Genomic DNA, 25,006 nt, shown 5'->3' on the forward strand with positions numbered 1-25,006 from the left:
TGATATCACAGTGATCCACTAATTAATTTAATTGATCATGAGATCCCCTTTGTATGGCGAGTATTTTTTCCCCCTGCGATCGGATTGCACTCGCCAGTTACCTCAAACGGGAATCCCTGGAGGGAAGACGATGTTCTTTTTGAGAAATACCATTGCGAATCGACATTTGAAGCTGACTGCAGAAGGATTCTACTGCCATCAACATACATTTCACGTAAGAACCACGAAGATAAGATACGAGAAATTAGCGCTCATATGGAGGCATGTAGGTAGTCTTCTTTTTTCTCTCTCTATTTGCGAGTGGAATAGGAAAGGAAATTAATAGTAGTGGTACAGGGTATCTTCACCAAACACTGTACGATGGCTTGTGAAGTATACATATATGTGTAAATTTAGTCTGCCTATTAAGATGTCGGTCCATCCATTTATAGGCAGATAAAACTCATGGAATAATTTCGTCTCTTATTTATCGAGGAAACAACAGACGGAACTTTTGCGCTGTCTCTCAGTAACAACCTTCGTATTAGCCTTTAATATTCTCACTGCAATCACTTCACGAGACGTATGCGAGATTCTATAACATGTTTGGCCGCAACACTTGAAAGAAGCTGTAAAGAGATTGTCTGTCATGCTCCTTTATGTCAGAGTGTCGCTTTAACGTTCAGGGAGAAATTCACCACCCTGCGGATGCTCGCGTCCAGAGATTTTTTGTGATTGGTACAGCTTCTGGTGATCTGTAGTAAATTACGCAATAGAGCAGTAGCAGGTCCCTTCGGCTATTTTAGATTTAATAGTACTTCTATCTACAGTCAGCTCCGACACCCACCAATTATCAATCCTCTGCAAATCGCTGTAGCTTACCGGTGTCGAAACCCTGCTAAAGACAGGAGCCTACATCTAAATACGTATTCTGAAAACCACTGCACTTGTGGACTATGTCGTAGCAGTATTATCGCTTTCTTCGCTCCTTTCCCAGTCACTCGCGCAATGATCGAGCAAAAATGAATGTCTGTATACGTCTGTATGTACTCTAAATCTATGATCACTTCACCAGATATTGGTTTTTAATGGCCAAGAAAGTCTTACTGCTGAGCCCTTACTATACGAGGACTACACAAAGAAAATCTGACACATCTGAAATTCATCGATATCGAATGATCGCACATAAATATATCCCTGTACGTGTCCTAATCTCCTTTATCGTATTCCTACGATTACTACCCCAGAATTATGACAGTGTAATGGTGCCAGAGTCTTCGTTTACAGCATACTGTCTCGTGATAAGTAAATCACCATTTTTTCCCAAATGGTACATTCCTCTACAATACGAATCTAACAGCATCACAGAGCTTCCAGCATGCTATACATGAAATCATTTACATTGGTGCAACAGCCTCACATCTCCACGCATAATTCAGGGTTACTGCAAGAGTAGGGAGAGGTTCGGAATGTAATCACAGCACTGCTCACTTTTTCTCCCACGCTCTTCGGTAATAGACCGACCATGATGCTGTATTCCCTCTAAAACGGAATATATCCACATGTGTAGTATGCATAAGCGTAGGAGCACTTACTTATTTACAAGCAAACCCAGTAATTATACTTTCATCCAACTGCCGTACATCGAGAGCCAGTTAATCAACAGGTACAAGCAAGACCAGATCACTGTCAACGTCGCCTCCAGCAACAGCAGCCATCTTAGTACGTCTTACACCTCCATCCGAATTGTAGTGCCACAATCTTTCGGTGACATACCGACGGGATTTGCGGTCACTCGCCTCCTACACCGTCACTTCTTAGTTGGAGGATCACACCTCCCTTAAAAATCCATGCAAATGAATTTGAGCCTGTGATATTCTTCTGCTTCAGCTCACCGACTTGTCAGTTTTTAATGTCTGGATTGCGTCCCGTAAGATTCCAGCAAATGAATCCGAAATCGACATATGCATTCTACTTCAGTTCGCTCCAGATGTTTACTGCTAGACATTTTGCGGCAGTTGAGGCTTCTGGTGAGGGTGTACGGGATCTCTAGTCTTATTAGTGTGCCATAGATTTAGCTACGTTCATGTCGACTACCAAGTCCACCATAGGCCCTCCCGCCCTCTTGCAGACAACCCATCTCCTACGAACATCCCACATCTAAAATAATACACTGCAAGCAGTTGTACAGTACATGGTAGAGGGTACATCTTGTCAGCATTATCGATTACCCTCCCATCCTAGTCTCACACGCTGATCAATTAAAAAATTCCAAAATTCCGGAGTGAGATTTTCACTCTGCAGCGGAGTGTGCGCTGATATGAAACTTCCTGGCAGATTAAAACTGTGTGTCAGACAGAGACTCGAATTTGAGACCATTGTCTTTCGCGGGCAAGCGCTATTTAAGTACAGTGACGTTGTGTAGGGTAATCCCTTCCATAATTAATAAACATTCCATTACAGCTACAGTCTTTCACACCACATACATCCCATACCGATTTCTGAAATGTATCGTTAGAATTTAGACAGGATCAAACTCGAACAGTCCACTTCCATAGTTATAAATCAAAGCTTAAAAACCAGGTTCTTTTTAGCGGAGGAAGATATAAACGTTACTCCCAGACGTTATGTAGTTGCAATATGCATTCCGCTTATCCGGATCCGTAGGCTATTAATCATCTATAGAAGACCATTGCAGCTGTATAGGCTGATGGTCCACTTCAGCGTCAAGCAGTTCTGCTTCAGATGGATTTTTCACATTCCCGCTGCATACATAGTAATTTCTCCTAATATACACCATGTTCCTGACTATGGAATGTGGTACGACGCCTCTAGAGCGCATAGACTACCGACTATTAAAGTAATGATATATTACATCATCCTTCAATCTATCATATCGTGCACACATGAAAAATGCAAGCGCCTTCAATCGCAAATTTCGATTACATCTGCTGTGTAATGCTTTATGCTAAAGTAATATGACACATAGCCATGGACCCATTGATGATTAAATGAAAATGAATCATTTTTATCACGTCCATCGTGTGACTATACATTCAAATTAATTATTATGATTTTCTATGTCAGTCCCCAGTTTAATTTTTCTCATAGATATGCTTTCGCTTATATTTTTAAGGGTAGCATTTCTGTTACTATCTGCCGGTCTAGATGTACAAAGTCGTCCAAAGAAAGAATCTAGGTCACATTTATCGACTCGCAGCTGTTAGAGATTCATAAGGCTTAGTAATGGTTCCAATACTTTTCTTGTGTACGCAACAGACCTTCCGTTCAATACACATCAAATAGAATTAGTTGTTTTTCGAAATAACAGAAGTATTGCAATCATTCTAAATGTGACAACAGAGGAAACTGTAAATAATATTTTCTTAATATGTATTGGTTTGCAGTAAAAGTACCTTATCGTAAATCTAAAAATCAGAGTTATTCAGAACCGCATATTAAAGGATACTACATCAGTGGTAAATTAAAACTGTGGAAAAGAGTTGCTAAGTAAAGTAGAATTCTAAAAGTCCTGCATGCAAGTCTGTACGTAGTTTGAATTTTAAGCTGGAGTAAACACATTATTGAGAATCGTAAACAACTCCGTTTAGTCGTTGTTCTTCTACATATTATTTTAAGCACTGAAGAGAAACTAATCAGTAAGTTAATATACTTCGCATATTTCGATCACTTATGTCACATGGAATTATATAGTCAAGTAAATCATCTTTTAGTATTCGTTGGATAAAACATGCCATAAGAATAATACGTACTGAACACTCATGATAACCTTTAATATAACTGTTTAAGCAGTTAGGTATTTAAATTATATAATTAGATTATATTTTTCTCTCAAAAAATTTACTGTAAGTAATTAATTAGACTTACGTTACGCCAGAGAAGATTAAATAGTAAACAATTAAGCTACTAACACGTAAAGTGACACATTTCACATCATTACAGTATATCGTGCAATATATAACGGTACTCCACAAACAAGGAGCTACAAATAGGAACATAATCCTGCCATTCAGACAGTTTATACAGGGTGAGTCGCTAACTATTGCCACCAAGAATAACTCCGAAAGTATGGTAGGAGCTGGAAAGTTTGTGGGACAAACGTTTCGTGGGACAACAGGGGTCATAATATAACGTTGGTTTTTTGTTGCTAGGTGGGGTCGCATCGGAGATATGAAGGTCAACTTTTTTTTTTAATGGGGTGCTATAGTTAGGTATTTATTTTCTGATAGCGGCAATCGAGATGAATCCAATGATGTGTAATAGTAAAGTCTTTGAAGGTCAACGAAGGTCAAAAAGGTGGCATGAACGTCCATTTACAGAAGGCGTTCGAAGTGGTATCAATGCAGTGCTGCAATCTTCTTATCATGGACTGAGTGATATTCCTTATCACATCTGCACATATCGAAGCACATGCTCCGACAATTCTCCCTCGCATATCTTCAGGTGTAGTTGGAACGTCTTTATGAACAATGTCTTTTACGACTCCCCACAAGAAAGAATCCAGATTTGTCAAGTCTGGCGAACGAGCCGATCACGACACATCTCCTCCGCGTCCAATCCAATGATTTGGGAATTGTCTCTGCAGCTCATCTCTAGCCATCAGTGAAAAATGTGCCGGACACCCATCATGTTGATACCACATTCCCTTCCTTGCTCTTAAAGGTATTTCTTCTAATAACAGACCTAACGTTTCTTGCAGGAATGTGGTGTACTTTCTACCATTAAGATATCCATCTATGAAATAGGGGCCTATAATCCTGCCCTCCAGAATCCTACGCCGTACATTGACCGACCACGGTTTTTGGTGTGCAACTTATCGCAGCCGACATGGATTTTCAGTTGCTCAGTAATGCATGTTATGCAAATTAACATTTCCATGGTTCGTGAATGTAGCCTCGTCAGTAAATAAAATGAAATTAATAAATATGTCATCCCTCTGAATCTAAAGTTGAGCCCATAAGCAGAATTCAATGCGACGCATACAATCCGTACCAGTTAATTCTTGGTGGACAAGGATATGGTAAGGATGATATTTATGGCGATGCAGAACACGAACAACACTACTCTGGCTTATGCCAGATGCCCTTGCGATTTGACACGAACACAAGGCTCTCGTGGCAAGAGCACCAGTTTCCTTTTCCTCGTTAGTAACTTTCCTTTGCCGAATATGTTTCCGATGCGTTAAAGATAAAGGTGTTCTCAATTCATCATACACATATTTAAATGTACGACGTGTAGGGAGAGTACGGTGAGGATATCTTTCAGCGTTTAAGTCTCTAGCTCTCATTGAATTTCGTTAGCATTCTCTGTAGATGAGAAGCATATCGACTTGTTCTTCAAAGGAATACACAATTCACATTCGCTTGATTAGACGCTACTAGTCTTACCGTTCCTATTAGTGTTGTATTGCGAAACCATCGAATGGTGTTTTACATGTCAATGGCACATTAGATGGATACGCCTATTCGGCGAATATTTACTATCTACACGATATACGAGAGAGAATTGTCAATACATGTGCTTCGATAAGTGCCGAAGTGATAAGGAATACTACTCAGTCCATGTTACGAAGATTGCAGCACTGTACTGATACCAATGGTCATCACTTCGAACACCTTCTGTAAATGAACGTGCATACCACTTTTTGACCTATGTTGACCTTCAAAGACCTTACTGTTACATATCATTGGATTCGTCTCGATAGCTGCTATCAGAAAATAAGTACCAAGCATAGCATCCCGTTAAAAAAAAAAGTTGACCTTCATATCTCTGCTGCGACCCCATCTAGCAACAAAAAATCAACGTCATATTATAGCCGTTGTCCCACGCAACTTTTGTCCCACAAACTTTTCAGCTACTACATACTTTCGGAGTTATTCCAGGTGGCATTAGTTAGTGACTCACCCTGTAAAGCAAAACGTCGTCAAATGAAACTTTGTCACCTTTAGGTTTTCATTCATTGCTGTATTCTACAACAACAACTCCCATCCCCCCTCCCCCCCCCCCCCCCCAATCTTTCCACCACCACCTTATTCCGTTCGCGGTTGGTACGTAGGAGAAACATTGTTTATAACGCACTGTATTCAGACTAATTTAGCTACTCATTATGCGAACAATATTTCGAGGAAAGTAGTATGTGTATTGACTCATTTCTAAATGTGGTTCAGAATGGTTCAAATGGCTCTGAGCACTATGGGACTTAACTTCTCAGGTCATCAGTCCCCTAGAACTTAGAACTGCTTAAACCTAACCAACCTAAGGACATCACACACATCCATGCCCGTGGCAGGATTCGAACCTGCGACCGTAGCGGTCGCGCGGTTCCAGACTGTAGCGCCTAGAACTGCTCGACCACTCCGCCCGGCTCGAAATGTGGCTTTTAGAATTCTGTGGGGTTCTGTGTGATGCGCAATGCTTTCTTGTAGCGGGGCACACTGCAATTTGCTGAACAGTTTTGTCACGGTGATTAAACAGACCCATGACGAATCGTGGTTCTTATTTGAATCTCTTCTATCTTCTTCGTTAGTCCAACTTGGTACTGTGAATTGTTTTCAACGATTTTATTGCCTGACGCAGTACTTTCATCTGCCCACAACTACCCGTTTTAGATCACCAGTGTCGTCTTCAGATATCGTACAGCAACCAACTTTTCGTAACATCTTCCATGTGCGCAAGTCAAAGCTTCTAAAGTTGTAGTCGTTTGAATGCTGCCAAAATACTTTAGCAAAAAGTTTTATAATACGAGGGTCAGTCAAAAAGTAATGCCTCCTATTTTTTTTTTCTACGTTTAATTGTCAGGAAATTTAAATGCAATTACATAGGTTGAAAACCACAACATTGAGGATCATTTTGTCATTTTTCAATGTAATCTCCGCCCATCTCTACAGTTTTGGTCCATCTTTGAACAAGGGCATGTATCCCAGCACGGTAAAAATCACAGCTCTGCTTCCTAAGCCATTGACGCACGGATGTTTTGACGGCCTCCTCATCTTCAAAATGAATCCCACGATGAGCTTCTTTTAGTGGCCCGAACAGATGGAAGTCTGATGGTGCCAGGTCAGGGCTGTATGGGGGATGAGGCAAAACTTCCCATCCAGTTTTGACAATCTCGTCAGAGGTGTGACGACTGGTGTGTGGTCTTGCATTGTCATGCAAAAGAAGAACATCTGCCATTGATTTTGTTGGGCGAACTCGCTGAAGACGTGCTTTAAGTTTGTTGAGGGTTGTGACGTATTGAACAGAATTTATTGTGCATCCCTGCTCCAAAAAATCAACCAGAATCACACCCTCTGTATCCCAGAAAACTGTTGCCATAACTTTCCCTGCCGATCGCACAGTTTTGAATTTTTTCTTCCTCGGCGAGCTTGTGTGACGCCACTCCATTGACTGCCTCTTTGATTCGGGTTCAAAAAAATGCACCCATGTTTCGTCCCCGGTCACAATTTTTTTCAGAAACTCATCTCCCTCCAAACGGAAGCGCTGCAAGTGTTGGGAGGCTATTGTTTTCCTTGCCTCTTTATTCTGATCGGTTAACATTCTTGGAACCCACCGTGCACAAACTTTTGAGTACCCCAATTGTTTAATAATCGTGATCACACTGCCTTTACTAAGAGAAATAATGCGACACACTTCATCTGCAGTCACCCGACGGTCACCACGAATGATGTCATCAACTTGCTGAATGTTGTGTGGAGTCACTGCACTCACCGGCCTGCCGCTCCGCTTTTCGTCAGTCAACGGTGTTTGCCCTTCAGCTTCCTTACAACGACGAACCCATCGTCTAACAGTGCTGACATCCACTGTCACAACACCATACACCTTCTTCAGTCTTTCATGAATGCGTATGTGCGTTTCACCTTCTGCATTCAAGAATTCAATCACACAACGCTGTCTCAAACGAACATCGATGTCGGCCATCTTACAAACTTCTGCTGTGCTGCCACCTGTTGACACAGAAAGTTACTACTGCAGTGGATTGCAGAAGAAGGTTTGAGGAATGGCGCCAAATTCAAATTTTTCACTTAACTTAATTTCTTTAAGTAGAAAAAAAATGGGAGGCATTACTTTTTGACCGACCCTCGTATTTTTATATACGAGAAAACTGAATACAGTAGTCATACACCGCATAACGTGGTCAGGGTCTGGATAACTTAGTAAACAGTAAGTAGCTAACAGACGCTGGGATATCAACCATGCCCTCAAATAAGAATTGGAGTCATACCTGATTGTTATAGCAGATGACTTGAGCATGCAGAAGATGTTACAGAACGTTGTTTATTACACAGGAATATGAAAATGGCAAGTGATCATAGGGAATTGAGATCTGTGAACCGATGAAAATGATTGTGCTCGGCAGTACAATTGTTAAGACATTATACTGCAGACTAATTCTCTCACGTTTTGTCACTTTTTTTAGTATTTAGAATTATGTAACCCTTTACTTTCTTTAGTGCTACAATGCTTTTAGCGGGGATAGATTTGCAAGATAACCTTCAATGCAATATTAACAGGGTAGATTCTTCAATATCCTGGAAATAACACACAGAATACTTCAAATGTAATGATACTCAAAGTTACCAAAGCTCATAATATTTGTGCTGTTGCGGTACCAGTTCACTATCTAAATTTCCATTCGCACAGAAGAATGTTTATGTGCGCTTGCCCTTGTCATCTAAGCAGTGAGGTGTACTGACACACGTATCCACAGGCAATATGTGGGGATGAGCATTTCGGACGCCAACCGCAAGGAGGCATACGGCATTGCGCTACTGGTGCTGGTACTCATGGTCTCCCCCGTCATCATCGTGCTCGTACGCAACGCCGTCGCCACTATACAGGTGAGTCTCCGTCATCACAGTTCTCGTCTGCAACGTCATCGCCACTAGACAGGTGTGTATCCGTCATCAGTATTCTCATCCTCATCGCCATCGCCACTGCACAGGTAAGTCTCCATGTTCATCGTGTTCTTTTACAACAACACCACCTTTATATGGATGAGTTACTGAGATCACTGTCCTCGTCCACCACAACATCACCACTCTACAGGTGAGTCTCTGTGAGCATTGAGCTCGTCCATAACGCCGTAGCCACTACACAGCCTCAGGGTCGCCAGTGCATCTAGGTAGCCTTACGACACTGACCCTACTTGCAAGGGTAACTCCCCATCGCAGCCCCCTCAGATTTAGTGGTAAAGTGGCCCAGTGGATGGCCCGTCTAAAACTGAACATAGATCAAGCATGAAAATAGGAAGAAGATGTACTTAACTGTGAAAAGAAAAATAAAAGCAGTGAACTGCCCTAGATTACGATGTGCAACACTGAGCGGACTCTGAGATCCACAGCGTTGTGGTTGTGTGGTCATGGTACTGAACAGCGAAGTGGTGGACCTGTGTCCAAATTTCCCTCGTACCCCATTGTTTCCACAATACTGTGAGCTTACCGTCCGGTCGCTGACGTATCTCCTCTCCTTCTGTAGTCTTGGCAATTGTTATACTACACTGTGGTTATAGAATATGAGTCTTGCGGTAAGAATATATTACAATCGCAAGTAAATGTGATGAACAGTGAGAGCAGGCGAGATGCCGCATAAACCTCTCACAGAAATGAAAACAACGAATACAGGGGTGAGAACTATGTCACAACAAAGGAATTCAAAAGTCAAAACATCCGAAACGTAACGCAGGAGCTGTAACATGTGGTATTTGTGGAGGACAAATGGGAGGTACATACGTCTCGAGGTCCCTTCCTTTCACCTCGCTGTTGCAAACGGACGTTACACCACGACACAGACACAAATTTAAATACAGCGGACAGACATGTCAATGACCGGACAGACAGTTCATAATTTTGTGAAAAATAAGTTTAAGCACGAGGGAGATTTGAACACAGGTTTCCCCCTTCGCCGTCCAACAGCGTGACCCCATAACTACGACTATTCAAAGTTGCTTGATGTTGACATCGTGAGCTTGAACCGTTCACTGTTCCAATATATCTTCTTTTTTCACAGTTCAGCACATCTTCTTCATGCTTCATTTGTCTTAAGTTTTCGACGGGCTATCCACTGGGCCACTTACTACTAAATCTGAGGGGCATACGATGGGGAGTTTCCCTCGTCGATAATGTGCCAAAATCTGCTTACTGTGAAAAACGGATTGCTAAATGGAACAGTATAAAATTTACGTTCTAGTATAGGAGCTTTTTAGACCTGCTGGATGTTTCGTGTTTTAATACGACTGCAGCACTCACAAGGATTTTTTTAATAAGATATTTTATTAATTGTGTTTTTCTCCTCCTTCCCTATACACACTCACGTTCAGAAGGAAACAGAATACCTTCAGTGCAGAAATAACTAGCATTTAAATTACCTCTGTTCAGCGTATGTCCTGTTGCCTAGTAGGCACAGCGTCCACCATGGGCCCTGACAACTTGTTCCATGCTTGATGGCATCGACGCGTATAAGGCGCGAATGGCGTCCAGTGGTATAGTCGTCCCCGCTTCATTCGCCTGCTTCCAAAGGTCGTCTGTGGTGGTCGGCATTGGGTGACCATATCCCACACATTTTCGCTTGGCGACAATTCTGGTGATCTGTAGAGCCAGGGCAAAATATCTTTGACACCAAGAAGGCACGTTTTCGTGTATCAACATGTGGTCGTGCATTGTCTGGGGTGTTGTGCAGAACTGGTGTGGTTATGGGTCGAAGGATGTCGTTAGCATAGGTCATACAGGTCACAGGCGCTGGAAAAGGACCAACTGTAACTTGCGGTTGTACCCAGTATTGCCCCACATCTTAACGCCTCGAGTTGGCGTTGTATGTCTTCTCCGAATGCAGTCACTGTGATGCCGTTTCCCCTGTCTGCGGTGAAACAAAATGTGGCCATCATTTTCAAACAAACAGAACCTGGATTCGTCCGATAACACTATCTGATGCTATTCCTGTCCCCAGTGACGTCGTTCCACACACCATTGTCATCCAGCACGTTTCCACACATTTGTCAAAGATAGTGGAGAAGTGGACGATACGCACGTAACCGATGCCGTAATAAATGGCGACGGACTGTCACCGCTGATAATATACGATGTGTTGCACTGTTCCACTGATGCGCCAGAGCCGAGGAGGGGACAGATCTGTCCTGCAATGCCATTCGTATGAGGCGTCGATCCTCTCGCGGGATGGTCTGAATGGTGCGATCTGACCCATCTTTTGGTGTTCTACGGTCTTCCATAAACCAATCTGTACACACTCGTTGCACTGCCGAAACACTTCGTCCCACAACAGTAGCATTTCCCGCATGGATGCATCACAATCTCCCATGCCAATAATGCGCCCTCTTTCAAACACACTGATCTGACGGTACACTTTGTGCATACATCTGCAAGGCCTCCCATATGTCTCGTCAGGTCATACTGATCCATCACCTTCGGTTTATAGCTACAAGTGCCGCAGACACATTTTACCGATAGATGGCGTTGCGCAGCCAGTATCGATGTTGACCTTGAAACCGCGAGCCGACATGGCTCAAATGCTAATAATTTCTGCAGAACATACTAATGTACATGTTCTGTGAATATGAACGTCATATCTCTAGTCATTCAAGGCGTTCTGTTTATTCAGAACTTTAGTGTAGATGCTACAGCTGATGACACTGTTACGTTCGTGTTAGATATTGTTTTGGAATGTTACGAATGTTTAGTTTAATGTTTACCCCACTATTCGCTCTGCCTGAACAAACATTAAACAATCTCTACATATACAAGGAAATGTCCTGACTGGATACACTGACTCATCATCGCCCAGCGCAAAGGGCTAAGGACAGAAACTTGAAATTTGGAGAAGGTGTTGTTCTTATATTTTAGACACCGTCTAGGAAGGTATTTTTTTTAGAACTTTCCATTCCTAATGGGGTGAAATAGAAGATCAATGGTTTTTAAAAAAAAATATGTCGTTAATAAGGCAATTTTGAACCTAGAACTACGAAAATTGGTTTTTGGTTTCTCAATTAGAAACAAAAAAATAAGCGTTTCTGAACTTTTGGAAATTCAGCCACTAAGGGGGTGAAATAGCGGGTAACTTTTTAAATAAATCCTTATTAAAGAACTACTGAAGCACAGCATTTTTAAACCTACATCTTTGAACATTGGTATTCCGCTTCTTGTTTAGAAATAACAAAATAGGAGTTTCATTGTTTTCAGAAATTCAATCCCTAAGGGGGTCAAATTGGAGACGAAAAGTTTGATGAAAATGTTTCATTATGAGAACATTTTCAAAGTTAAATCTAAGAGAATTTGTATTTGGTGCCTCGGTTACAAATATAAAAATTCTTATGCCAGCGTTTATGGAAATTCAGCCCTAAGGGGGTGAAGCAGTTGGTGAGAAATTTTTAAACAAATCGTTACTAAACAACTGTTAAAGCATTTTCGAAGTTACATCTATGAAAATTGGTATTTAACTTCTTGGTTGGATATAAAAAAATGTGTGTTACGGGATGAAAGTTCCTATGGAAATATTACCATGAGAACTCAAAAGGAAGCTTACCGAAACCTTCCGAGTCCAGCTACCAGAATCGCATTTTGGTCGAAAGTACGTTCGAAAAAGACCATGCTTTCATGGCCATAATTATCGTGAAAAATTTAGACGGTGTTGTAATATGTGAAATATATAAAATATAGCTATTTAATAAGCAACACAACGAATTGGCTTCGTAGATTTACACATGAGGAATGGGCGTTAGAACATACAAATTCGACTAAACAAAAAATTAAATAAAAAGAAATCTGTGCAGACCATACAGTCTAAGCAAGCGAAGGAGAGGGCGCTAAGGCCAATAAACTATGATTTGGAGCGATTACTACAATGTTGGCTATTTGGCTATTAAAGATCCCATACTATGAAGATAGCATGGAACGGGCGTCAAACTGGTATGAAGTGTGCTACTTGCTTGGGTTTTAGAATGATTAATATTTCCGCGCAATAGCACACAGCAGGCAGGAGTAACGCTATCTACGTTTTCTGTATACGGAAAGATTACATGAGGGATTCGTATTCAGAAATCGCGTCTGAATGTTGTTTATCTGTAGTAAAATGGTTTATGCTTCATTCAAGTGACAGAACAGTCAACCAGCGTAAGTTGTATTTCGACAGCGGCGGGATCGTCGTGTGTCGAGACAGCATCTCATCGTTCTCCGATACTGCTGACTGCGTTGGGCGGGATCCTACTACTGTCACGCGAATATGGAATCGCTGGCTTCAGTAGAGCCTTACTCAGCTCCATGGGGATTTAAGAGGCTCCGTGCAGCTAGCAAAAACTAAAAAGGAAGATCAGAATTGAACGTCCGACAGGCAGTGTCTAGCGGCAGACAGGACAGATGCACCGGTCGCTCGGGCATACATGATTCTGATTCTACTGACACGCCATGCACACCCTGAATAAGTTTATGGGCTACTTTGTGGCAGAACTAGTTCCCACGCGGACAGTGCAGCGCCCTCAGAAGTCCCGCAGACTGGAAGCAGGACGACCGTTGTTGCGGTTTTCTTTGAGGCTGCAGTCGAGAAAGGAGCATCAAGGTGACAATAATTTTATTTATTTAGTTACTGCTTATTTAGCCTGACCAGGTTAGAGCTTCAAGGTCCTCTCTTACACCTGACCAGGAGCAACACATACCAAAGATGTTACAAAAGTATAACAACAATAATAGTAAAGATGATGAAGATGATGACGATGATAACGATGATAATTTACACTAATAACAATAAAAATAGTAAAAGCCGTTTAGAATGATATAGATTACTTTACCACATTTGAGACCATGTTTAGTATTATCAGAAGCGGTATGGATAAAGGAAGAGAAGACGATTGAAACGACAGTAACAGTGTCTGTTAGGAATGAACGGATATAAATACACTCCTGGAAATGGAAAAAAGAACACATTGACACCGGTGTGTCAGACCCACCATACTTGCTCCGGACACTGCGAGAGGGCTGTACAAGCAATGATCACACGCACGGCACAGCGGACACACCAGGAACCGCGGTGTTGGCCGTCGAATGGCGCTAGCTGCGCAGCATTTGTGCACCGCCGCCGTGAGTGTCAGCCAGTTTGCCGTGGCATACGGAGCTCCATCGCAGTCTTTAACACTGGTAGCATGCCGCGACAGCGTGGACGTGAACCGTATGTGCAGTTGACGGACTTTGAGCGAGGGCGTATAGTGGGCATGCGGGAGGCCGGGTGGACGTACCGCCGAATTGCTCAACACGTGGGGCGTGAGGCCTCCACAGTACATCGATGTTGTCGCCAGTGGTCGGCGGAAGGTGCACGTGCCCGTCGACCTGGGACCGGACCGCAGCGACGCACGGATGCACGCCAAGACCGTATGATCCTACGCAGTGCCGTATGGGACCGCACCGCCACTTCCCAGCAAATTAGGGATACTGTTGCTCCTGGGGTATCGGCGAGGACCATTCGCAACCGTCTCCATGAAGCTGGGCTACGGTCCCGCACACCGTTAGGCCGTCTTCCGCTCACGCCCCAACATCGTGCAGCCCGCCTCCAGTGGTGTCGCGACAGGCGTGGAGGGACGGATGGAGACGTGTCGTCTTCAGCGATGAGAGTCGCTTCTGCCTTGGTGCCAATGATGGTCGTATGCGTGTTTGGCGCCGTGCAGGTGAGCGCCACAATCAGGACTGCATACGACCGAGGCACACAGGGCCAACACTCGGCATCATGGTGTGGGGAGCGATCTCCTACACTGGCCGTATACCACTGGTGATCGTCGAGGGGACACTGAATAGTGCACGGTACATCCAAACCGTCATCGAACCCATCGTTCTACCATTCCTAGACCGGCAAGGGAACTTGCTGTTCCAACAGGACAATGCACGTCCGCATGTATTCCGTGCCACCCAACGTGCTCTAGAAGGTGTAAGTCAACTACCCTGGCCAGCAAGATCTCCGGATCTGTCCCCCATTGAGCATGTTTGGGACTGGATGAAGCGTCGTCTCACGCGGTCTGCACGTCCAGCACGAACGCTGGTCCAACTGAGGCGCCAGGTGGAAATGGCATGGCAAGCCGTTCCACAGGACTACATCCAGCATCTCTACGATCGTCTCCATGGGAGAATAGCAGCCTGCATTGCTGCGAAAGGTGGATATACACTGTATTAGTGCTGACATTGTGCATGCTCTGTTGCCTGTGTCTATGTGCCTGTGGTTCTGTCAGTGTGATCATGTGATGTATCTGACCCCAGGAATGTGTCAATAAAGTTTCCCCTTCCCGGGACAATGAATTCACGGTGTTCTTATTTCAATTTCCAGGAGTGTAGATAACTCTTCTCACCAGAGGCAGCGAAAACGTAACGTAACGTAAAATGTGAAGAGTGCAGCATGGTACAAGGGGTTATTCACGGACGAATCTGTGTTTGAAATATTTCGAAGCCATCGTCGAATGTTTGTTCGTCGACTTAGAGGAGAACGTATGAAGAGTCAGTGTGGGATCCCAACAGTGAAGCATTGTGGAGGATCGCTAATGATGTGGGGGTATTTTGGGGGTGATAAAGTCGGCGATCTATTGAGAATTAATACCTGCAATACCTGTATAAATACTGTAAAATATTATCTCCAGAACGCCATGAGTTTGTGCAGCTCTTCTGAGGTACTGAGGTACTGTCTCTGGCTGAGCCAGATGCAGCTGCCTGCCCTGTTTCAGAGGATGATTCTGAGCCTTCCAGGTCCGGGCAATCGCAGAGGGTGGGCTTATTGGTAGTTGGGAGCTCCAATGTTAGGCGCGTAATGGGGCCCCTTAGGGATATGGCGGCTAAGGAGGGGAAGAAATCCAGTGTGCACTCCGTGTGCATTCCGGGTGGAGTCATTCCTGATGTGGAAAGGGTCCTTCCGGATGCCATGAAGAGCACAGGGGGCAGCCAGCTGCAGGTGGTGGCACATGTCGGCACTAATGACGTGTGTCGCTTTGGATCTGAAGAAATTCTCTTTGGATTCCAGCGGCTATCTGATTTGGTGAAGGCTGCCGGTCTTGCTTACGAGATGAAGGCAGAGCTCACCATCTGCAGCATCGTTGACAGAACCGACAGCGGACCTTTGGTGTGGAGCCGGGTGGAGGGTCTGAATCAGAGGCTCAGACGGTTTTGCGACCGTGTTGGCTGCAGATTCCTTGACTTGCGCCATAGCGTGGTGGGGTTTCGGGTTCCGCTGAATAGGTCAGGAATTCACTACACTCAGCTGGCGGCTGCACGGGTAGCGGAGGCTGTGTGGCGTGGACTGGGCGGGTTTTTAGGTTAGAAGGCCTCGGGAAAGTACGGGGTGGGCTGTAATCTCAAAGGGTGCATGGCAAATATAGGACGTGCTTGGATCAAGGAACAGTCGGAATTGTATTTGTAAATTGTTGCAGTTGTGCTGGGAAAGTCCCTGAGCTTCAAGCGCTAATAGAAAGCACAGAAGCTGAAATCGTTATAGGTACAGAAAGCTGGCTAAAGCCTGAAATAAGTTCTGCAGAAATTTTTACGAAGTCTCAGACGGTGTACAGGAAAGATAGATTAGGCAGAATTGATGGTTGAGTGTTTGTGTCTGTCAGTAGTGGTTAATCTTGTAGTGAAGTCGAAGTAGATACTCCGTGCGAATTGGTATGGGTGGAGGTTATACTTAACAGCCGAACTAAGTTAATAATTGGCTCCTTCTATCGACCCCCAGACTCCGATGATATAGTTGCTGAACAGTTCAGAGAAAATTTGAGTCTCGTAACAAATAAATACCCCACTCATACGGTTATAGTTGGTGGGGACTTCAACCTTCCCTCGATATGTTGGCAAAAATACTTGTTCCAAACTAGTGGTAGGCAGAAAACATCTTCCGAGATTGTCCTAAATGCTTTCTCCGAAAATTATATCGAGCAGTTAGTCCACGGACCCACGCGAGTTGTAAATGGTTGCGAAAACACACTTGACCTCTTAGCCACAAACAATCCAGATCTAATAGAGAGCATCATGACTGATACAGGGATTAGTCATCACAAAGTCGTTGTAGCTAGGCTCAATACCGTTTCTTCCAAACCCACCAGAAACAAACGCAAAATAATTTTATTTAAAAAAGCGGATAAAGTGTCACTAGAAGCCTTCCTAAGAGACAATCTCCATTCCTTCCGAACTGACTATGCAAATGTAGACGAGATGTGGCTCAAATTCAAAGATATAGTAGCAACAGCAATTGAGAGATTCATACCTCATAAATTGGTAAGAGATGGAACTGATCCCCCATGATACACAAAACAGGTCCGAACGCTGTTGCACAGTCAACGGAAAAAGCATGCGAAGTTCAGAAGAACGCGAAATCGCGAAGATTGGCTAAAATTTACAGACGCGCGAAATTTGGCACGGACTTCAATGCGAAATGCCTTTAATAGGTTCCACAACGAAACATTGTCTCGAAATTTGGTAGAAAATCCGAAGAAATTCTGGTCGTATGTTAAGTACACAAGTGGCAAGACGCAGTCAATACCTTCGCTGCGCAGTGCCTATGGTACTGTTACCGACGACTGTGCCGCTAAAGCGGAGTTATTGAACGCAGATTTCCGAAATTCCTTCACCAGGGAAGACGAATGGAATATTCCAGAATTTGAAACACGAACAGCTGGTAGCATGAGTTTCTTAGAAGTAGATACCTTAGGGGTTGTGAAGCAACTCAAATCGCTTGACACGGGCAAGTCTTCAGGTCCAGATTGTATACCGATTAGGTTCCTTTGAGATTACGCTGATACAATAGCTCCCTCCTTAGCAATCATATACAACCGCTCGCTCACCGATAGATCTGTACCTACAGATTGGAAAATTGCGCAGGTCGCACCAGTGTTTGAGAAGGGTAGTAGGAGTAATCCATCGAACTACAGACCTATATCATTGACGTCGGTTTCCAGTAGGGTTTTGGAGCATATACTGTATTCAAACATTATGAATCACCTCCAAGGGAACGATCTATTGATACGTAATCAGTATGGTTTCAGGAAACATCGTTCTTGTGCAAAGCAGCTAGCTCTTTATTCGCATGAGGTAATGGCCGCTATCGACAGGGGATCTCAAGTTGATTCCGTATTTCTAGATTTCCGGAAAGCTTTTGACACCGTTCCTCACAAGCGACTTCTAATCAAGCTGCGGGCCTACGGGGTATCGTCTCAGTTGTGCGACTGGATTCGTGATTTCCTGTAAGGAAGGTCGAAGTTCGTAGTAATAGACGGCAAATCATCGAGTAAAACTGAAGTGATATCAGGTGTTCCCTAGGGAAGCGTCCTGGGACCTCTGCTGTTCCTGATCCATATAAATGACGTGGGTGACAATCTGAGCAGCTCTCTTAGGTTGTTCGCAGATGATGCTGTAATTTACCGTCTAGTAAGGTCATCCGAAGACCAGTATCAGTTGCAAAGCGATTTAGAAAAGATTGCTGTATGGTGTGGCAGGTGGCAGTTGACGCTAAATAACGAAAAGTGTGAGGTGATCCACATGAGTTCCAAAAGAAATCCGTTGGAATTCGATTACTCGATACATAGTACAATTCTCAAGGCTGTCAATTCAACTAAGTACCTGGGTATTAAAATTACGAACAGCTTCAGTTGGAAAGACCACATAGATAATATTGTGAGGAAGGCGAGCCAAAGGTTGCGTTTCATTGGCAGGACACTTAGAAGATGCAACAAGTCCTCTAAAGAGACAGCTTACACTACACTCGTTCGTCCTCTGTTAGAATATTGCTGCGCGGTGTGGGATCCTTACCAGGTGGGATTGACGGAAGACATCGAAAGGGTGCAAAAAAGGGCAGCTCGTTTTGTATTATCACGTAATAGGGGAGAGAGTGGGGCAGATATGATACGCGAGTTGGGATGAAAGTCATTAAAGCAAAGACGTTTTTCGTCGCGGCGAGATATATTTACGAAATTTCAGTCACCAACTTTCTCTTCCGAATGCGAAAATATTTTGTTGAACCCAACCTACATAGGTAGGAATGATCATCAAAATAAAATAAGAGAAATGAGAGCTCGAACAGAAAGGTTTAGGTGTTCGTTTTTCCCGCGCGCTGTTCGGGACTGGAATGGTAGAGAGATAGTATGATTGTGGTTCGATGAACCCTCTGCCAAGCACTTAAATGTGAATTGCAGAGTAATCACGTAGATGTAGGTGTAGATGAAGGCAAGTGGTGGATACTTTGAAGCGACTAAAATCTAAGCCTTATTGTATTTTACTTAGTGACACAGAGAGAAAATATTTTTCTCATTGATCTATTAGCTTTGTACGATGAGTTTGTACAATGAAATAAAGTGTATAGTTTTTATCACGGATGATCGAGAACTTACGACTGGTAGTGTACAGTTCACTCGACCCTGCAGTATCATACAGCCGTTCCAAGGATCTCGCGTCCGCCGGCCGCGGTGGCCGTGCGGTTCTAGGCGCTCCAGTCCGGAGCCGCGCTGTTGCTACGGTCGCAGGTTCGAATCCTGCCTCGGGCATGGGTGTACGTGATGTCCTCAGGTTAGTTAGGTTTAAGTAGTTCTAAGTTCTAGGGGACTGATAACCACAGCAGTTGAGTCCCATAGTGCTCAGAGCCATTTGAACCATTTGATCTCGCGTCCAAAAATGCGCTTGTGTTCAGCGAGACAAGATTCCACTTCGACACCTCAGCTACGCCTGGAACACAACAGACTGTCGGCACAGCAACCCTGAAGCAACAGCACAGAGTCGGGCCGACAGCTGCACACCCAACAACACTGAACCAGGAGCGACACTGCTTCTTCTTCACAGGGGAGCCGCAGCACTATATACGGCACGACAATGGCCTAGTTCATCTGTGGAGGATATGTCAACAACCGACTTTCAAGAAGTATACATGTATCCGTTACTTCACTGTGTCAATTTCATCCTCCTAGCGCTACGTTCTACGAGTTGGGGGCGCGGACTGTCAGAAGCCTGAACATGGTAGGGAAGCTAGAAATCTGAAGAAGAAAATGCAAATGCTCAATTTATATATAGTAGGAGGTCAGTGAAGTGAAATGGAAAGAAGATAAGGTTTCTGGCCAGACGAGTATGGGTAATAACAAAAGCAGCAGAAAATGTTATAACGGGAGAGGGATTCGTTATGAATAGAAAATTAGGGCAGAGAGTATGTTACTGTGAACAGTTCAGTGATAGGGTTGTTCTTATCAGAATCGACAGCTAACCAACACCGACAACGATAGTTCAGGTATACATGCCGACGTCGCAAGCTGAAGATGAAGAGATAGAAAAATTATATGAGGATATTGAAAGGATAATACAGCACATGAAAGCAGATTAAAATCTGATAGTAATGAGGGACTGGAATGCAATTGTAGAGGAAGGAGTAGAAGAAAAGGTTACAGGAAAATATGGGCTTTTGACAATGAATGAGAGAGGAGAATGACCAAGTGAGTTCTGTAATAAATTTCAGCTAGTAATAGCGAAAACTCTGTTCAAGAATAAAAAGAAGTGGAGGTATACTTGGAAGAGGCCAGGTGATACGGGAAGATTTCAGTTAGATTACATCATGATCAGGCAGAGCTTCCGAAATTAGATACTGGATTGTAAGGTGTAGCCAGGAGTAGATATAAACTCAGATCACAATGTAGTAGTGAGGAAGAGTAGGCTGAAGTTTAAAACATTAGTAAGGAAGAATTAATACGCAAAGAAGTGGAATACGGAAGTACTAAGGAATGACGAAATACGCGTAAAGTTTTCTAAAACTATAGACACAGCAATAAGGAGTACCTCAGTAGCCAGTACAGGTGAAGAGAAATGGACATCTCTAAAAAGAGCACTCACAGAAGTTGGAAAGAAAAACGTAGATACAAAAAAGCCAGTTGTGAAGAAACCATGAGTAACAGAAGAAATACTTCAGTTGATCGATGAAAGAAGGAAGGACAAAAATACTCAGGAAAACTCAGTAATCCAGAAATATAAGCTGCTGAGGAATGAAATAAGTAAGAAATGCAGGGTTGATAAGACGAAATGGCTACTTGAAAAATGTGAGGAAACTGAAAAAGAAAGGATTCTTGGAAGGACTGACTCAGCATATAGGAACGTCTAAACAACTTTCGGTGACATTAAAATCAAGGGCGGTAACGTTATGACCGCAATGGAAATTCCACTGTTAAATGCAGACGAGCGAGCGGATAGGTGGAAAGAGTACATTGAATGCCTTTATGAGGAGGGGGGTTTCGTCTGATGTGATAGAAGAATAAACAGGAGTCGAATTAGAAGAGATAGGGGATCCAATATTAGAATCAGAATTCAAGAGAACTTTGGAGTACTTAAGACCAAATAAGTTGGAAGAGATAGACAACATTCCATCAGAATTAATAACATCATTGGAGGAAGTGGCACCAGTACAACTATTCACATTGGTGTATAAAATGTATGAGTCTGGCTTCGTATCATCTGACTTCCGGAAAAATATCATCCACATTGTTATGAAGACAAGAGCTGAAAAGTGCGAGGATTATCATACAGTCAGCTTAACAGCTCATGCATCAAAGCTACTTACAAGAATAATATACAGAAGAATGGAAAAGAAGCTCGAGGATGTGTTAGGTGATAATCAGTTTGGCTTTAGGAAAGGTAAAAGCACCAAAGAAGCAATTCTAACGTTGCGGTCAACAATGGAAGCAAGACTAAAGATAAATCAAGACACGTTCATAGGATTTGTCGACCTGGAAAAAGCGTTCGACAATGTCAAATAGTGCACGATGTCCGAAGTTCTGAAAAAAATAGGGGTAACCTATAGGGAAGACGGGTAATATACAATATGGACAAGAGGCAAGACGGAATAATAAGAGTGGACGAACAAGAATGCAGTCCTCAGATTAAAAAGGGTGTAAGAGAGGGAAGTAGTCTTTCGTCCGTACTGTTCAATCTGTACGTCGAAGAAACAATGACGGAAATAAAAGGAAGATTCAGGAAGTGAAATTAAAATTCAGGACGAAAAGATATCAACGATACGATTGGCTGATGACATTGCTATCATGAGTGAAAGTGAACAAGAATTACATGATCTCCTAAATGGAACGAAAGTCTAATGAGTACGTAATAAGGATTGAGAATAACTCGAAGAAAGACGAAAGTAATGAGAAATACCAGGAATAAGAATAGCAAGAAACTTAAAATCAGGACTGATGGTCACGAAGTAGACCAAGTTGAGGAATTCTGCTACCTAGGCAGCAAAATAATCAATGACGGACGGAGCAAGGAGGACATCAAAAGCAGACTAGCAGACTGGCAAAAAAGTTATTCCTGGCCAAGTAAAGTCTACTAGTATCAAACATAGGTCTTAATTTGAGGAAGAAATTTCTGAGGATGTCTGGTTGGAGCACAGTGTAGTATGGTAGTGAAACATGGACTGTGGTAAAACCTAAAAATAAGGATTCAAAGGATTTGAGATGTGGTTCTACAGAAGAATGCTGAAAATTAGGTGGACTGCTAAGGTAAGGAATGAGGAGTTTCTGCACAGAATTGGAGAGGAAAGTAATATGTGGAAAACACTGACAGTGAGATGGGACAGGATGATAGGATAGCTGTTAAGACACCAGGGAATGACTTCCATCGTACTAGAGCTATAGAGGGCAAAAACTGTACAAGAAGACAGAGATTGGAATACATCCAGCAAATAATTAATGACATTGGTTGCAAGTGTTACTCTGAGATGAAGAGGTTGGCACAGGAGAGGAATTCGTGGAGGGCTGCGTCAAACCAGTCAGAAGACTGATGACTCAAAAAACAAAATTCTGTCTTAAAATGCCCCCGTATCTTCGCAGTATTTCAGTATGGAATTTTTGATATTTCGTCCTCCAAAAGTTCTCTCAATGCTTCTCTTTAATCCGGTTTTTGCTACTGTTATCATTAATTGGACCATGGCAATTAACAGTGGTATATTGCTTCTTTTTGCATTTCACTGTGGGAAGAAAGAGCGTTTCTTAAGCGGATTTGAATTCTGTAAAGCTTTTTACTGAATTTTTATGTATATAGAACACGGTACCAAGTACTCGCATGTCTTTCATAATCTTTACTGCTGGTTTTCTCTTAGAAATCCTGTGGTTTTTGGATTCTGTAACATTTTCGTTCAAAAGTCTTGTTTCTTTTACTGCTAAAATTTGTATTTCATGCTTGTCTACGAGAATTTCACATTCTCCCTGTTTATTAGTTTTTAGTACTGAGGTTACATTCAAGGTGCCAGCGAAAACTTTCCTTTTCAACTTGAGTTTGGAAGGATACCAAGGATATTCCGACTCATCCTTACTGCAGATGTTGGGACTCGCCAGAACTCTAGGTCCCGATGCATTGCATAAAGCAATGGAGTACTCTTTACTTTTTCTTTACTTCCAGAGGACTTTCCATTCCGCAATTAAAATTGTACATTGTACATGGTAGGAAATAAATTCCAACATAAGATCGAACTGTTAGTCCGAAATGATTATTTTTCTTTGTTTTCTCCTTTAGGTTCTTCCGCTCTCTCTGCTGTTGGTAGCTACGATTCCTCTTCCGGCTTTGAGACCGTTGGCCAGATTTCACCTGTAACCCTAGGCAGGGGCGCTTACAGAGTGCTACCATCCTGACCAAGACCCAGTTTTTTTTTTACGAGGTTTCACTCCTCCCCCTCCTCCTTCCTCATCACTTGCGACATGAGACTCAGGGCTTGGGACGGGCAGTGACGGAGCTCATGATTCTTTCATTATTTTTTACTTCTTATATTTTTGTTCGTACTTGTCATCCATTGCGGTTAGAGTCGCTGTTGCTGCCATAGGTGACAACTTCACATGTGGTACGTACACACACACACACACACACACACACACACACACACACACACACACACACCACATCTACCCCCTGATCATCTATTCTTTCTATTATACAGAGTTATTCAGCTGCAACTATCGATATCGTTTTATGCAACCCACAATGTGAAATCTGGCCGCCAAACACCGCGCGCCAGATTTTCGTATTATTTCGTCCGCTACGGGCCAACCGTTAGTCCTACAGAAAAAACGAACAAGACATTTTTGTAGGACATTCAGTGTAGCTCAATTTTTTAATTGGCTATTTCTCCTCTACAGGCCGTAGATTTCGAGTTATTCAAGAATAACGTGAAAAAGTGACGTTCAAACGCACTCCTATTCCCACAGTCAGGTCTCCCTCAACCCCCCCCCCCCTGCCACCCTCTCAGGATTTCTAGTTTATTGTTCATGGCGCTCCCTCCTACCAATGCACAAAAATTTGCGAACGCGCAAATTATTTCCCACGTTCGATCTTATATGGTCTTCACTGATTAGCCTTGTTTCGCCAACGGATTAGTCGAGCACTTAAAAATTGTAAAAATAACTTTTTGTCTGAATTTTACCGAACAGTTTTGCGACCTTTAGTAGCATAAAATAAACATTGGAAGCGTGTATTCGTCATCACCATACTGGCGTATCGTCCGGCGTGATGGTGTGGGGTACCATTGGTTACACGTCTCGGTCACCTCTTGTTCGCATTGACGGCACTTTGACCAGTGGACGTTACGTTTCAGATGTGTTACGACCCGTGGCTCTACCCTTCATTCGATCCCTGCGAAACCCTACATTTCAGCAGAATAATGCACGACCGCATGTTGCAGGTGCTGTACGGGCCTTTCTGGATACAGAAAATTTTCGACTGCTGCCCTCGCCAGCACATTATCCAGATCTCTCACCAATTGAAAACGTCTGGTCAATGATGGCCGAGCAACTGGCTCGTCACAATACACCAGTCACTACTCTTGATGAACTGTGGTATCGTGTTGAAGCTGCTTGGGCAGCTGTACCTGTACACGCCATCCAAGCTCTGTTTGACTCAATACCCAGGCATATCAAGGCCGTTATTAAGGCCAGAGGTGGTTGTTCTGGGTACTGATATCTCAGGATCTATGCACCCAAATTGCGTGAAAATATAATCACATCTCAGTTCTAGTATAATATATTTGTCCAATG

At 43.1% G+C, this 25,006-nt stretch overlaps 1 protein-coding gene across 1 annotated transcript in view; it reads left to right on the forward strand.

The window, feature by feature from the left end:
- The window catches only part of LOC124789699 (receptor-type guanylate cyclase gcy-19), a 442,435-nt gene that overhangs the window by 296,215 nt on the left and 121,214 nt on the right, over window positions 1-25,006 (forward strand). The window contains exon 7 of the mRNA XM_047257147.1: window positions 8,708-8,837. Coding sequence (XP_047113103.1) covers window positions 8,708-8,837 — 130 coding nt within the window. The remainder of the gene's footprint in view (window positions 1-8,707; window positions 8,838-25,006) is intronic.

Source organism: Schistocerca piceifrons, chromosome 3, assembly GCF_021461385.2.
Source record: "Schistocerca piceifrons isolate TAMUIC-IGC-003096 chromosome 3, iqSchPice1.1, whole genome shotgun sequence".
Classification (NCBI taxonomy): domain Eukaryota; kingdom Metazoa; phylum Arthropoda; class Insecta; order Orthoptera; family Acrididae; genus Schistocerca; species Schistocerca piceifrons.